Source organism: Trachurus trachurus (genome assembly GCF_905171665.1).
Source record: "Trachurus trachurus genome assembly, chromosome: 19".
Taxonomy (NCBI): Eukaryota; Metazoa; Chordata; class Actinopteri; order Carangiformes; family Carangidae; genus Trachurus; species Trachurus trachurus.
Window position 1 is genome coordinate 19,509,571 of NC_139913.1, and position 15,628 is coordinate 19,525,198.

Below are 15,628 nucleotides of genomic sequence, written 5' to 3' on the forward strand. Positions count from 1 at the left end.
CTGTGTATCGTCTTGAAATTTCCAACCAATTTACCAACTGTAGCTTTAAAGTTGAATGAATGTAAGATCAAAATTAAAATGGTCATATTATGAAATGACAACTAAATTGATATTCAGTAACTACAGATTCATGTATTGTGGTGAAAGTACACAAATGAACATGAAAACATGGTCTTACACAAAAGGAAATCTTTAATCAGCTGCACATGAACAGCAGTCATCAAATATAATCTGTTACAAACTAATCTGTCACGTCATCTTTGCTGTTTGAAAACTAGTGGTAAGAATAGAAAAAGATTTAACAGGCCGGTAGTTGTATGTGATGTAATTGTTGCGGATTGACACTAGTTATTGCATGCAGGTACACTAAATGTTCTTGAGTCAATGAGGCTGGAAGTACAACTGATCAATAAATAAAATTAAAATGGCACATAAGATCCAGACATGGATAAAGGAGCAAATTTTGAAATAATACTTCTGCGATTGTTAACTTGCCTTTGAAGCAAATTCATCAAAGACAATCGATTACACTCTTGTATGATTTGGTGCTAGTGTAGTGACAAACCTCTTCACAGTTCACAACCTCATTCCTTCTTTATCTTTCAAAAGTGAACTTGGGTACAAACGACGCCGCTGCAATCACATTCTGCTGATGCCGGGAGTTTTTCAAACCGGAACAACTGCCAGACCGACTGAGGACACGGGTTTCCTCTTTCCCAGTGACTCCTTTACAACGTCTCTGCTGTTGATTTTGGCCAACGGAGTTGTAAAGCACTTCCAAACGGCGGAGCAGTTCCACACTCAAAACGCCAACTGTGACAGACCTGAGGAAACAGAAGATTGACCCATTCTTGTAAATGACCACACCAGACACTAAAAAGTTAGGCGGATGTGTGGAAATATGAACATTTAAACGCATATGAGTAACGCAAAGTAAATAAGGTGACACGCAAAGTGGCGCCATGTTGGTCGGAAATGATCCTTGCGTTGACCCATCGCCATTTGTAAGACTGAAATCTAACAGTGACATAATCATTGCTCTACCCAGGTTGAGCTTGTCCTTGGTGGCCCAGCAGATGCTGTAGTGCTGGAGAAGTTGTTGCAACAGCTCCTTCTCGTCCAGGAACTCCAGTCGCTCAATCCTGAGAGGAATTAATGACAGGAAAAGGTATTTCATCGTTTATTCAGTGTTTCATCTTCTGTGTGTTTTAGCTAATAGTTCCCAAAGGCATAGTGTCATTGTTAGTTTCAGACTGACACAGTTGTTATTTTCCTGTAGACAGTCCATGTCGTGTAATTAGCAAATGTGCTTGCGCTCATCTGAGCACCCATGGGTGTGCTGGTCTTAAAACGAGGTGCGGTCAGCCACATTGTTGGCACATTTCTACCAACAGAGCAAGTTCTTATATAACACATCAGCAAGGTAACAGTATGATAATGATTTTAGAATATTTAATTTGTTTTTATCTTTGTAAAAATTTTGATTTGATTTTTTTTTTTGAAAATGCGTTTGAATTTAGTCTTTATCAGTTCCAGTGTTAGTTTTTTGTAGTATGGTTTATTTGTCAGGGCTGAGAGAAAAAAAAAAATGAAATAAGAAGAGTATTGTGTATTCAAAATTAAAGTACACACTGTTCTGTCAACAGGTGGTTACACAGCTCCGCCCTGAGTCATCACATACACTAGCAGAAGAGGATGTGATGACTGTGAGGAGAAGAGCTGCTCACATTGCATAAGACGTATAACTGAACACTGAATCTGGACGGTATGGCAGGTTGTGTACCAACGGGTCTAATGGAAGAGTTACCTCGCCACATCGTCCTGAGGGAGCATACTGTAGATGGTCATCATGTCCAGAGCGTCGGCGTGTTCCCAGCCCGTCTTCAGGAACCGCTCTTTCTGAAATCACCACATTAACAACATATTATCTAAATGTCCTTTAAATGTTTTCATTCTACCTCGTCCTCACAGGGTTGGACTCCAGGTTGGTTCAGTGCAATTAGCTTTTATTGAAACTATTAACTGAGGGGTTCACATAGTCTAACCTAATGTTTGAATTAGGTTTTCATTGTGAACAGATTAATTATCTATTAGGAAATTAGGTGAAAATCTAAACATATTTAAATTTAAAGGGATAGTTAAACATTTGGCAAATTGGGCAATTGCCATAATCCCTATAGTTTTAGGAGTAGGTTTGTTACCTTTAATTAGTGGTGCAAGCTATTTTTAGAATTTCCAAATTTGCCAAAATGTTGAACTATCCCTTTAAGTTTGCAAACATAGGTACAGGTAACTCCAGTGAGTCCAGATGTAGAGATTACCTGAGAGTCCAAAGATTGACAGGCCTCCACTCCTGCCAGGGTGCACTGTCGGCGCTGCAGGTTCTCAATCATCACATGGCCGAATCGATCGCTCATGTTCACCTGGATACACAGATAATGTTGAGTTGGATGGTTCGTTCTTGAGGAAAGTGATATTACTGAGTCCTAAGCTCAAACACGAGATCATTTTAACAGAATCCTTTTAGACTACTACCACATACTTCCTTGTGATAAGACAAAAACAACAGCGGCCAGGATGTGTTCATTTGCTTTGCTAACCTGTTCGTAGTTGATGAACATGGCGGTGTGGAGGGTCTCTGCCGCCCAGTTGACCAGGTTAGAGGACTGTGAGGGCGTCATGTAGACCAACACACACTCTGACAGGAGCAGTGTGGGTAATCTGGAACGGAGAATATCACATTAAAATAAAAAATAATGCTCTAATCTTATTTCAATCTAAATATTATTTATAAGTGCATGAAAGCAAACTGTCAAGATTTCTTGGCCTCAAAAACTCTTGGCTACGTGTGACAGATCAGGACAATGAGCCATTTCCTTCCCACCACATGTCATTAATGTGTCAACTTATTGAGATATAGCACCTAATTAATAAAAAACAAACATAATCTCCTGGGCATCAGGAGGGATACAAAGACAAACAACTCCACTACAATATAATTGGAGGGGAATATTACTTTTTTTTTACAGTCTTTAGTGTTGGTGCCAGAAAGATAATTTCATACTCTGAAGCTTCCTGAAAGCGAGAGATCCGCTTTATAAAACCTCTAAGGATAAATAAAGGTAAAATAAAAAGGGACTTATGAGTTCAGATGAAAGAGTCTGGCTGTCTGGCTGTCCTCACCAAAGAAAACTTCCTCTCATACAAAAAGAGAAACAGCCATCCCATCTAACAAATAAATATCAACCTGTCCATGGTCACTGGTGAAATTACATTGAAAGTTTCCATCTTTTTTGTTTTTGCTCCTGAATTTAACTACATAACTAAATTACAATGGATTCCACCTGTTTCACAATATCACAAACGATTAAACCCTCCTCAGAAACGGTGCCGCCACCATCTTTGAAGTAGCACATTTAGTTTAACGCTGACTGTTTTCGACATACTGAGCACGGTGGCGTTTCACGTTTTGATGCTCAGAGTGTACGCTTTGGGTGGGGTATCCTTTCAAATGAGACCCCAGACGTCAAACATTGTATCTGAATGCCAGCTATACCGTCACTGTGTAGACTGTGTCTGTTATCTATAGTTACTCACTGTGAGAAAACGCAAGAGATAAGCTTCAATTCTTGGATCTACACAGACGTGCCCAGAAAAAAGAGAACCGGTAGAGAGCTGTAAACTTTGTTCTAATTCTCCCTCGGCTGCTCTGTACGGCTAATATGAAGTATAATATTGGGATGAGACCCAGCGGTGGCTGCATACTCTGGGTTGAGCTGGAACTTCTTCAGTTTTTCGTCCAATCCTGAAATGTCTCTGAGGTCCGCTCCAATGATACAGTAACGGTCTGAGTCCAGGCTGTGGGCATCTGAACAAACGAACAAACAAAAAGAATGCACACACATTTAGAGATATTTTCTAACATGGAGTAAAATATATTTAGAGCTGAACCACATAGATGCACAATGCCTAGCCTACCTAGTAATAAGGAGTCTGTTGAGTGGGTTTCAATGATGGGCTTGGACAGAGGTGGCTTTGTCCTGATAAAAGAGAAAAGAACATTTCACAATAACAAACAGCTACATGTCGTCATTTAACCTAAAAGTTGCATGCAAACCAGTACACGTGTATAATCATCATGTATAGTCTCTGTTTCAAAAGCTCCACCAAACATCATATATATATATATATTATGATGTTTGGTGGTGCTTTTAGAAACTATTAGAAACACGTTATTGCATAACAGAATTCATTAAATCACTTATTATTTATAACTGAAAACCATCCCTCTACACAAAGTTATTGCACAAATTAAACAACTTTAGGAGGAATAGATTTATTGCAGGACTGTTGTATTAGATTGCATCATTTGACTCTATATAGAGTTGACTCTATACAGAGTCAAATGATGCAATCTAATACAACAGTCCTGCAATAAATCTATTCCATAAAGTTGTTTAATTATTAATATGTGATTTAATGAATTCTGTTATGCAATAATGTGTTTCTAATAGTTTGTCAATCATATGTATGAATGAGAGAAGGAAAGTCAGTGAAATGGCGACGAATTATATGCATATTTATATATCTTATAGATTTTACAAGCTAATAGAAACCCAAATAAATTAAAATTACTGTTTATAATTTATTGCATTTGTACATTTTTAAGGGAAAAAGCACTTCTGAGTCAACTATGCAACATCTTATGTAGAGATTATGTAAATCTAGGTGTAATTTGTATACAATAGACTAAAAGGCTATTAATGGAGGGGACATGTATGTGTATAGCATGCAATATAAATTTACCAGTGTCCCTAGAAGTCGTCTACACAACAACTGAACGTGCTGAGAGGTTGTTTCCTTTAACAAAGACCTTTGTCTCCCCCTACAGTTCTCTAGGCTACATTACAACGCCAAGACCAGACTGGATAAAACATGATCTGCTAGTGCCACCTTAAGTCCTGCTGTGCAGCAAAAGTTAAAATTAATCAATATTAGTTGTGTAAATGTGGTCATGAATAAATAAAACTACAAACCTGTGTTATCTGTCTTTTAGTCATATTAATATACAAAGTTAGTAATACATAGTTACACATGTATAACAGTAAGCTCCAGAGGGAACCTAAGGCTGTTTTGGTTTGTATATTGCCTTGTTTGTCTTACTTTATGTTGTGTATTTTCCTGGCCACAATGGTAGGAAAGTCAACTTCAAAGAACTTCCGTGGCAAGAGGTTTTCATCCTATAACAAACACAAAGAGAAAGGGAGAGTAAAGAGCTGGGCCTTGTGATTTTTTGAGGACACAATCAATTGTGTTTTGTAAATCTCTACATTAGAGGGACAGGGCAGCAAATCTGCAAACCTTTAGCCTCCAAAACGTGGTGTCCAGTCCAGCACCCAGGTTGATTACTTGACAGTCACACTCTGCTTTCCTTAGAAACGCATCAAGTAGACGGTTCACCCCTTGAACACGGGCATAGTATCCTGTCACACCACGTGAGAAAGAAAATTAGAGGATAGGGGAGTTAGGTGGCATGGTAAAAGACATTCCTCAGATGATTTGAGAAACATGGTATTTGGATAACTTTATAGAAAAAAGACAACTGGGTCAATCAATGTGAAAATTAACTTAACACATTGTACACAGTAACGTTATGACCCATAGTTGCTCTGCAGCATACACTGTACACATGACTTGCTTATGCGGCACTTGCTACAGGCCTGTCTTGTGGTATTTACTACTAATCATGTGATTTACAGTCTGTCTTAATATAATAGTTTATACCACTTAATTGTATGGAGCAGATGGGACTGTGTAACTTGCCTCTGTTGATTTCAGGTGCCTTCCTTTCTCCTACAGATCTAACAAAGTACTGGATATAGGGGTCCTTCCAGTAGCCTTTACTGGTGGCAAACCTAGAAAAGACGTGATAAAAAAATATAAAATATGAATAAGAAGGTGGTATACACAGTAAATTTCCCCTTAAATTATATTTTTCATGGTACACGTTATTTGAGGTTAATGGTTTTATTACTGCTGCTCAGGTTACCTTTTGCATGTGGTTGCATCGTCACATGTCGTCCTCACTGCTTCGTCTGCAGTGTCCGAGTCTGTGAAGGGCTGCCGAGCTGCCATTTATTGATCCTAGACCTAACGTTATGCAGTCAACATTAAAACCGTAAACGTTGCACAACCTCATCCACCTGCTTTTGCTCCCCCGGCTTTAGCTGCGACAAGCTAGCTGGCTAACTCAACGTGAATTTGATAGGTTTATTTAGCAAAACAGGGGAGAGCGGAAATGAAACGGAGAGCATAGTCGGCTAGCTCGAGTTGTCCCGTGTAGTTAATAAATAACGAGTTAAACGAGAAGAAGAAATGTGGACAAAGAGGTTGCAATATTTTTTGCTCGCTAAGAACAAGTTGGTCGCAGCTATGAATGTTTTCACATTTCCAACCGGAAGTGATGGTGCTGTATTTCCGGTTGTTCTTTTCAGAGTAAAGGTATCGCCGTAAAAGTTTTTCTTTTGCTGGTAATGAAACAAAACAAACCTACAATTAAATTCAAATAGTTACACTATCTCTGTTTTATCGTTATATGATTTTTTAAAATATATTTATTTATTTTTTTAACATTTTTATTTTACTCCACGTAGCCTATGTCTAGCTCACCAGAGACGTTCTGTGGTAAGCATGTTTTTCCTTTTTATATCTAGGCATACTGTCTGATGTGTTCCCCAGTTTCCTTTAGCCATCCACAGATTGATTTTAACCTACACTATAGGCTACTGTTGTTAAGTCTGCCAGAGAGCAGACAGTAGCATTTGCTGGAATAAAACTTTGGTTCACTCTGAGGATTTACAAAAAAAGAGGGTGAAAACATTACAAAGGTTCAGACATCCAAGAGCCACATGAAATATCCAAAACCACTGACACATGTTCATGCAAATTGTGTGGAAAATCAAACCAACCTCCCCGAAGACGCCTCATGTCACTCAGATAATCAACAATTCCTTAGTGGCATATCTGTGGAGTGTGTCTGAATTCCTCAGACGACTTTATGCAGAGTGTTGAAATCAAATTACAAAGTGAAATGCTTGTCCTACTTGTGGAAGAAACTTCATCATTTTTTAAGAAACCCTTGTGAGAGTCACACATGGGAGAAACCATACAGCTGCAAAGCCTGCGGCAGAAAATTTTGTAAGACCTAAGCTCCATACAGGCGAGAAGCCCAACAAATTCCACGTATGCTTCATCCAATTTAGTCACATTGAGCTGCAAGACTATGACAAGATGTGCAGCTGCAGGGACTGTGGCAGAGAGCTCAGTGACCTAAATTTGTGTGTGCACACGAGAGCTCTCAAAGGAAGAAATATGCAGCTGCATGTGAGTTTGGCATCAAAGATTTCAAATATGTAAAAAAAATTTTTTTGCATTCATAGAAAAACCCCAAGTGAGAGATGCTGTGTTAGGGGTGCAGGACTCTTGTTGCAGAAGTATTTCCAACAATGTTAAAGCTCATATCTAAATGACTGGAGTGATTGTTAAGTTAGGAACAAACTGAAATGTATACAGATCTATAGCTTTGATTCTACAGAGACATAATGCATTTGTATCCTGATTGAAGACTGTCTGAGTCATCGTACTGAGTCAGTTAGGTTTCACGGTATTAAGTGCCAGTGTGTAGCCTGGTTGTCAGCAGAAAAAGGATGTGGGCTCAATTCCCAGACTTGTTGTGCTAATGCTTGTTTCCCATAAAGCCTATTTCCCTGATACAGCCGCTGCTTGCATCTCATTTTGAAGAGGCCAATCACTTCAGACATTAGTTTAATTTCACATACAAACACTCACCCCAAAGACACCATAACGGTTCTCCGTATTTGGAATGGAAAGGATTGTTTTTGTCTCTTATAAAGCAAAGTGTGCAGAAAGTGGTTCCAGAAAAAGACGAAGGATAAATACTGGTGGATCTTTTGTTTATTTTAAAGCATTCCTCAATGCCCTCAAGCACTGATGATGTAAAAAACCATAATTCAATTAGTGTATAACTTACTTTTATTTGTGCAAAAAAATGTTTGTGTTTGCATTTGTATAAACAAATACTAAAGTAAACACTGTATGCACCCCTAAGAGGACTGCATTAGTCTGTTTGACATTGGTTGGGCAGTTGTCACAGTCGAATCAATAATAAGATGGCTGATATATTGCAGTATGGTGGCAAAATGTACAATTATTGATACATCATTTTGGTGTTTCCTGACACTTTGATCAATGCAAAATGTATTTTCCTCTCCATGTGTTGTAAAAATCTGCTTGGTCATAGTTATTCTTTTCTGTGGAGGCCAGAGCAGGCCAATGCAGTTGTGCAAAAAAACAAACAAACTTTTACAAAAGTTTGTTTTGGATTATTTGATCTCTTTGTTGAGATTGTTCCACAAACTGGTTTCCTTTCCTTTTATTCCTTTTGGCTAACAATGGCTTTCTCTTTTTTCAAATCTTTTCTACATGTTGTTAGGTAGGCTAAAGTTTTCTTAAGAGCCTTGTACTAAATCTGCACAATACTTTGATCTACTAGCCTAGAATTTCAGTAACTTTACCTCCCTGAGATCATCAAGTAAAGGTCTACTCAACACTCAAACTCAGCTCATGGTGCCTTCAGTCATTATGGTCCTACTCTTTGGAATTCCCTACCTCACGAACTCAGGTCTGTTACAACAGTAAAAGCAGACTAAAAACATTTCTTTTTTCACAAGCTTTTAGTTTTTAATTGTTGTTTTTCTTTAATTTGCAATATTTCCCTCTTTCCTAACAAGTTTTTTAGTTTTTAAATTGTTTTTAATCTGCAACACTTTCTTCTTATTGTTTTTTTATTGTGTTTTTTCTATACGTATTTTACCAGCTGTAATGTTGTTCTATTTTTGTGAAAGCACATTGAGTTTGCGCTTGTCGCATGAAATGTGCTATATAAATAAAATTGTTGTTGTTGTTGTTTACCTGACTTTGTCTGAGTGTTGTTACTGAACTCTTCTTCAGTAAGTTAAGTGTTTCCCATCATAGTCAGGTACAAATATGACTTGACCCTAAAAAAATTCTAACAAAAGGTTTCTCAGCTGTTTTTTATAGTATTAGATGTCCTTAATAACATACTAAAAGTTTACCAAAATTTGACCACTAGAAAGGTGTTATTTTCAAGATGGCGTCCAAGATGGATAGGAAGCCTGAGGAGACACCACAGGTGAATAGGGTAAAATTTTTAACTAACAGATATCACCATGAAACTTCCCAAGTTTATCACTTACATTAAGACAAATATTTTTTGTATTACAAGTTTTGTCAAATTGTATGTTTAAATATGTAAATTTGGCAATATCTCATTAAATATGCGCTAATTTGCATATCCAAAATCTGAACAATGGATAAAAGCCACTTTCAAAATTCTTGTTTTATTTTGTTGACATACTAGAGTCAGAAGTTTTTACAGAGGGGATTTTGGATATCTCTCTTTATCACTCTGTAAATGAGAAAATACTGTCACCAGCCCTAAAAATTCAAGTTGGTCGTGTTTTTAGGAGTAAAATGTTGTATAAATCAGGCTGTGAATGATATATCAACAATCCCCTCTGTAAAAACCTTCAGAATATAGAAAGGGATCAAACTGGAAGGTTTGGTGTCTGTACGTGCTGCTGAAGTGGAGATTTCGGGCTCTTATACAACATTTTACTCCTAAAAACACGACCAACTTGAATTTTTAGGGCTGCTAGTATTTTCTCATTTACAGAGTGATAAAGAGAGATATCCAAAAACCCCTCTGTAAAAACTTCTGACTCTAGTATGTCAACAAAATAAAACAAGAATTTTGAAAGTGGCTTTTATCCATTGTTCAGATTTCGGATATGCAAATTAGCGCATATTTAATGAGATATTGCCTAATTTACATATTTAAACATACAATTTGACAAAACTTGTAATACAAAAAATATTTGTCTTAATGTAAGTGATAAACTTGGGAAGTTTCATGGTGAAATCTGTTAGTTAAAAATTTTACCCTATTCACCTGTGGTGTCTCCTCAGGCTTCCTATCCATCTTGGACGCCATCTTGAAAATAACACCTTTCTAGTGGTCAAATTTTGGTAAACTTTTAGTATGTTATTAAGGACATCTAATACTATAAAAAACAGCTGAGAAACCTTTTGTTAGAATTTTTTTAGGGTTAGGTGTTTTTTTTTCATATATGTACCCGCCTATCAGTGCAACTCTCTCCCTCCATGAGTGAGTGGGTTTCTCCTGTCAGTGTCCAGGGGGAGGTGGTGCTGTTGTCTGCCTGATGCTCCGGTGCTCTGTAACGTTATTTCCTGCTGCTCCCTCCCTCTCTCCCTCTCTCCCTCCCTCCCTCTGTGAGAGGTGAGTCGTCGCCGCCGCTGTTCACTCGGCTCCTGCTCCGCGCTGGGGTAAAAGCGGCCAACGGGATTATCCAGCTCGGTAACGTTAGCTCGTCGGCTAACGGGTCAGGAGGAACGAAGACACCCGAGAAGCGGCATGAGAAGCGGCCGGGGCCGGTGAAAGTTAGTCACGGCTTAACTTCGGGACTTTAATGTACGGAAACAGACAGAAAAGGAGGCTCGCGGAACATGCCGTCTCCCCCAACGGGGACTTTTCTCTAGTATTTCCACTTGGGAAAGGCTAGCTCAGTGGGCTAGCGAGGCTACAAACTATTTTTAATTGGCTTTGGGGCTCAATGGCTCTCGCTTGTTTTTCCCTGTCATAGCGACAGTTTCGGGGGGAATTAAACCGGAGGGAGGCCCTGGGAACTTCATGAGCGACCAAAGCTTTGAAGGCTTTGAAGCGTTTCTGTGGAAGACAAGAGAGGCAGAGGAGCGACGATGAAGAAGCAGTTCAATCGGATGAAACAGCTCGCCAATCAAACAGTTGGCAGGCAAGTGTTGAAGTTGTTTACTCATTTGATGCACAACAGCAGCAAACACCACTTTTCCTTTCAGTGACCTCCAGGACTCGTGCATCTTGATTTATCTTGAAACCAGCCATTGCAAGTCTTTTTTTTTCTCTCTCCCCCCTTTACTTGCTCTTTTTACAACTGTGGGAACGACGAACTAAGAGAAAATGACTTAAAGTCATGCAATCAACCCCGATTAAGTCTGTTATGAATGAGTCATTTGCTTTTAATAGCTGACAACAAGACTTTAGGGCACGGCGCTGTTAATAAAAACTGGATAGAGGAGTGTTAAAGGCTTTCCTTGATGTGTGCAAGCGTCCACACTGCTGTCCGACCAGATGTCCCTCTGTGAAGAGTGAATCAGCCTTTTTTACACAGTGTTCGCTCGAGCTCTGTCTCATATTGTGGGAAATAAACAACAAGCCAGGGGTCCAAATGGCTTGTTGGGTAAAATAGCAGATGTGTGTTGTGTGGATTTTTGGAAAACATCAGGCATGCTGGGCTGGCTGGGTAGGTTTAGTGGTACATTAACAGACATTTTTGGAAGCTGAGGTAATACATTGATATTTTCCCACCATAATCAGCCCATACCGATGTGCATTTTTGCAGCAGTCCTAGGGAAAAACCAGTTCAGCAACTTGGTTCAAGCATGACCTGTACAGATACCAAATTATGACAATATGTAGGTGTGTCCCTATTGGGTTAAAGCCTTCAATGAGCTGTCAGCGCCTGGGTTCTGCTCCTCGCTGCAAAGTTCAGACATGATCTTAAGGGAAGAGACCTGAGTGAGACAGCACTAATGTGGATGCTTTTTTTAATACACCGCTTGCTCTACTGCAAGATTCACTCTCAGTCTGCACTGATAAAGTGGCAGAAACAGCCTCTCCATTAGGGAAACACTAGACGCCCAGACATCAAACTTAAAGCATAAAAAACCGATTAATGTGTTGAAGTGATGTGAGTGTCTGCCTCTGCTTCAAGCCTCCCTCCTCTCTTAACTTGAAGCATGTGGCAGCGTCTAAGGTAATAAGTGAATGGATCCACTTTTAGAAGAGGAGCGTAAATCCTGACAATGGGGATGTGTTCTGCTGTGTTTAGGCCTATTTTCTAGTAACATGATGCTGTTGTGTGATGACACACATTGTCACTGTGTGTGTGTAACTGGATATCTAAAGTAGCAGTGACTGTGGCCCCGGCCTTTAGAGGACAAGAGGGTGAGACACGTCAGAGGTTGTTTTCATCATCGGAGGTCGGCTCTTATGACTTCTGGCATTTTGTATGTGTGTTTAGTGGTTGTTAGCGTGAGGGAGTCAACAGTGTTAACCACCTCAGGCGGACAGCGGGTGCACCAGGCACTGGACATCACTGACAGGCTGGGGACAGTAATGTGTCTTTTTCAATTAGACAGAAGCAAAATGAAATGAAATGAAAAAAAAAACAGATTTTAAAAAATGAAATCCATGGATGAAAAAAAAGTGTATCAACTCACCAAATACTAATATGCAAGCATGCATCTGTAATTTCAAACAGTAGGGAAGAACAGGAACAACACTTTGCCAGAGCCAGAAATGACACAGATGACAGATGTCTTGTTTTGTCATGACTCATGATTATATTCAGTTAGTCATAGAGATTCAAATGTGAGGAACCGGAACGACTAAGTTTGAAATATGATTGATCATTCATCAGATTAACTGCATATTGATTATCTGTTATTCAACAACAAATGATTAAGACAAAAAGCTATGATTTAACCAGAAGAACAGAGCATGATTAGGCCTATGTGTTTTATGAGTCAGTTTACATGGTCTGATTGACCAGCACTATACAGTAGTTTGATTAGAAGTTATTGATATTTTGATCATCCTTTTATTTCATTACTTTAGGTATTGTATCCCCATTCACTAATCCATCCCTATCTCAGTTTAACCATTAAAAGTGATGTTTTGAGCCGGGAAATTAACTTTTGGGGATCTCGTTATTTATTTATGAACACTCTTGATCATTTTTGTCATATTACAGATCAAATTATATATTGAGGGTTAGGGTTAGGGATAATCGTGGATATGCAGAGGCAAGCAGGCAGAGTGGTTATTGGACAGGAAGTTTGGCAGAGATGCACCACACATACTAATTGTCATCTCTCCATCCTCGTCATGTTTATTTAATGGAAACACTATCGGCAGAGCCCACAAAGAGAATCTACCCTAATAATGTTCCTACAGTCAGGACCGGAGAGCAGAGCAGAGGAGGCCGGGCAGCTGGAATACTCATAATTTCCTCACTGAACTGTAGCAGCAGTAAATTAAGACCGGAGAGACTGCGATGAAGAAAACAGACATTTGCGCGCGTGCGTGTGTGTGCAGTAGCCTCATGCTCATTCTGTTTGCACACGTTAGGGTTAATCCCTCGTGCTCTCATATACATGCTCCTCATGAATCGAGGGATCTCGTCAGGGGGAAGTGAGCGAGCTGCGCGCTCTGCTGCTGCTGCTTTGTCCATTAAGGGTTCGTACCTGCGTCTGCAAAAAAAAGTTGGGAGTGCAAAGGGCCCGCTCTCCTCTGCCCCCTGGGTTCCTGTGATTGTGTGAAAGCAGAACACTGTGTCCAGCGAGCAGTCGCTCTGAGGAAATCTCTCCTCCTTCTTCTACAAACAGGAAACTGCCTCCCAGAGACATGCTAACCATGTTTTCTAGAGAGAAGGAGGAGGAGGAGAGAGAGAATGCTTGGAAAATGGATGTAGGAGCAGAGAGTGAAACTGAGGTGCAGGGTAAAAACAGAATATGATTCATGCCAGGGGAGGCGGCGGGGGGGTTTGGGACCTCCTTGTGGGAGTTCATTGCGGTTAGCTATCTCTGAGCTCCCTGGCCCCTTTTTCTTTTCACAAGCGTGGCTGCTGGTTAGTAGGAAAGATAGTAACACCTGGGAGGAGATAAGCAGGAGATAACACATGAATACAGAGTTACGGGCTCTAATGACCGTCTGTGTAAAGATAAGCTAACAATCCTCCTCCGTGGGTCCAGGAACGAGGGCGGAATTCGTCACTGTTTGGGTGATTTTGAAGCGGTCACGTTTTCTCTGTTGTGCTCGCGATAATGAGATCACCTCCTGTAATTGTCAGGAAATGAGCTGGAGATAAAGTTTGTCAGGCGATGTTGTTGTTTAATCAAGGAGTGATCACGGAAGTCACTATTGAAGGCGAAGGGTGTTGCAAAGTGTAGGAAACGGCCCTAAAAACGTGTTACCTCACCTGATATGAACCTGTAAAACACAGATCCAAGTTCATTTGAGTCACAGGAGGCTCCTCAGCCACCAGCAGCTAACAGATGTCACTGTGCTGGTACATTTTTATGAATTATAATATTAATCTTATAAATAGAATAGAAATACCAGAGAGAAAGACAACAGCTGGTCTGGCTCTGTTCAAAGCAGATCAGCACTTCAACATCACTTCAAAGTATAAGGGGAACATGTGCCAGGGTAAATCTCACCTGCAAATGACAAAGTGACTTCTTGCCTGGTTGAATTTTTTTTTTAGTTTATATAAAAGTTGAAGATTCTCAGTCCAGCTCTTTAAAGCCTTAACTAATCCATTCCCTGTGGGCATTCCTGATGGGTCACACGCTGCAGTATAGACTGATGCACCCGTGTATCAGGATTTGGCCACACCAGAGTAACACCAGTTAGTCAGTGATGAGTTTATCACTAATGAACTGAACCATGAGTCTCTGTTAACCACAGACGCCCTGTTCTGTAGCAGGTCAGCGATTTCTAAAGCAGATTCGACAAAATCACAGATAGTTAAAGTTTCACCTCCAGTGCACTGTGACAGAATGTATATGGTTTTCATCTGAGCTTTTCTCCTCACTCTCGGTTAATAATTCACTGGCATTATGAACAGCTGTATTATATAATCCTCTTTCAAACCATATCCAACCACAACAATAGGCATATCAGCCCGGTGTTACGCAAGCTAATGCAGATCTATTGTATTTGAAAATCCTTGACTCATTTATTAAGGAGCGAAGTTGAAAGGAAATTTCCAGACAAGTATTAACGATATGTTACTGCTGAATTACCCAGGACAGGATGACTCCTGTACCAGCCAGTGATAAACTAGACCAACATGGTTCTGGATAGGTTTGTTTTTCTGAGTAATCTCTGCTTTCATCCTGATAATAAATGAGAGAGAACAAAATGTAAGCTGGATGACTACAGTATGCAACTCTTTTAATCATGATAATCAAAACCATCTGAGTTGCAACATGCTGGGTGGTTTTGACTCGACTCGTCATTTACCTGTCGTCTAAAACCAACGTGACAAACTAAATGGATTAGGGCCTCAAAACAGTAACTATACAGTTAATTTGGTTAACTGACAAAATGTTCAGATGACTGTTTACCATATGCTCAAGTATTATTTTAAAGGGATAATTCAACATTTTGGCAAATTCGCCTATTGCCATAATCCCTATAATCATAGGGGTAGGGGCAGAGACCGTGAACACAATGGAGGTGAATGGTACAGGTCCCCTGTCCCTCAAAACTCATAAAATACACAATCCAACAACTCCAAAGCGTCCCCATGGACAAGCTGTGACCTGCTCATCCACCACGCTATGTCATAATAATCTAACATCACGAGACAGAGTTGTTTTCGAGGCAAATGCGTAGCCAGAA

The 15,628-nt window shown here is 39.7% G+C and overlaps 2 protein-coding genes across 4 annotated transcripts in view; one reads left to right on the forward strand and one right to left on the reverse strand.

Annotated features, from left to right (window-relative positions):
- Window positions 1-225: 225 nt before the first annotated feature.
- lcmt1 (leucine carboxyl methyltransferase 1) lies at window positions 226-6,454 on the reverse strand. The gene is made up of 11 exons (XM_083994912.1): window positions 6,050-6,454; window positions 5,824-5,915; window positions 5,362-5,483; window positions 5,164-5,240; window positions 3,979-4,040; window positions 3,766-3,868; window positions 2,601-2,721; window positions 2,322-2,423; window positions 1,808-1,899; window positions 1,045-1,142; window positions 226-824 (listed from the first exon to the last, which is right to left on the reverse strand). Exons 1-11 carry the CDS (start codon window positions 6,133-6,135, stop codon window positions 802-804), a joined length of 978 nt encoding a protein of 325 aa, XP_083851038.1. The 5' UTR covers window positions 6,136-6,454; the 3' UTR covers window positions 226-801.
- Window positions 6,455-10,417: 3,963 nt separating this feature from the next.
- Window positions 10,418-15,628, forward strand: part of arhgap17a (Rho GTPase activating protein 17a) — a 34,951-nt gene continuing 29,740 nt past the window's right edge. For all 3 annotated transcript variants that reach the window (XM_083994704.1, XM_083994706.1, XM_083994705.1), the window contains exon 1: window positions 10,418-10,931. In XM_083994704.1, the coding sequence (XP_083850830.1) occupies window positions 10,879-10,931 (53 nt within the window). In that variant the 5' untranslated portion in view covers window positions 10,418-10,878. The remainder of the gene's footprint in view (window positions 10,932-15,628) is intronic.

Bases quoted from the DNA above. Each gene is read 5' to 3' on its own strand.
- lcmt1 (XM_083994912.1), bottom strand. From the start codon at position 6,135: ATGGCAGCTCGGCAGCCCTTCACAGACTCGGACACTGCAGACGAAGCA. The intron at 4,041-5,163 runs GTAAGACAAACA...CTCTTTTATCAG, and splicing joins AGGAAAATACACAACATAAA to GACAAAGCCACCTCTGTCCA. The intron at 3,869-3,978 runs GTAGGCTAGGCA...TCGTTTGTTCAG, and splicing joins AACAGACTCCTTATTACTAG to ATGCCCACAGCCTGGACTCA.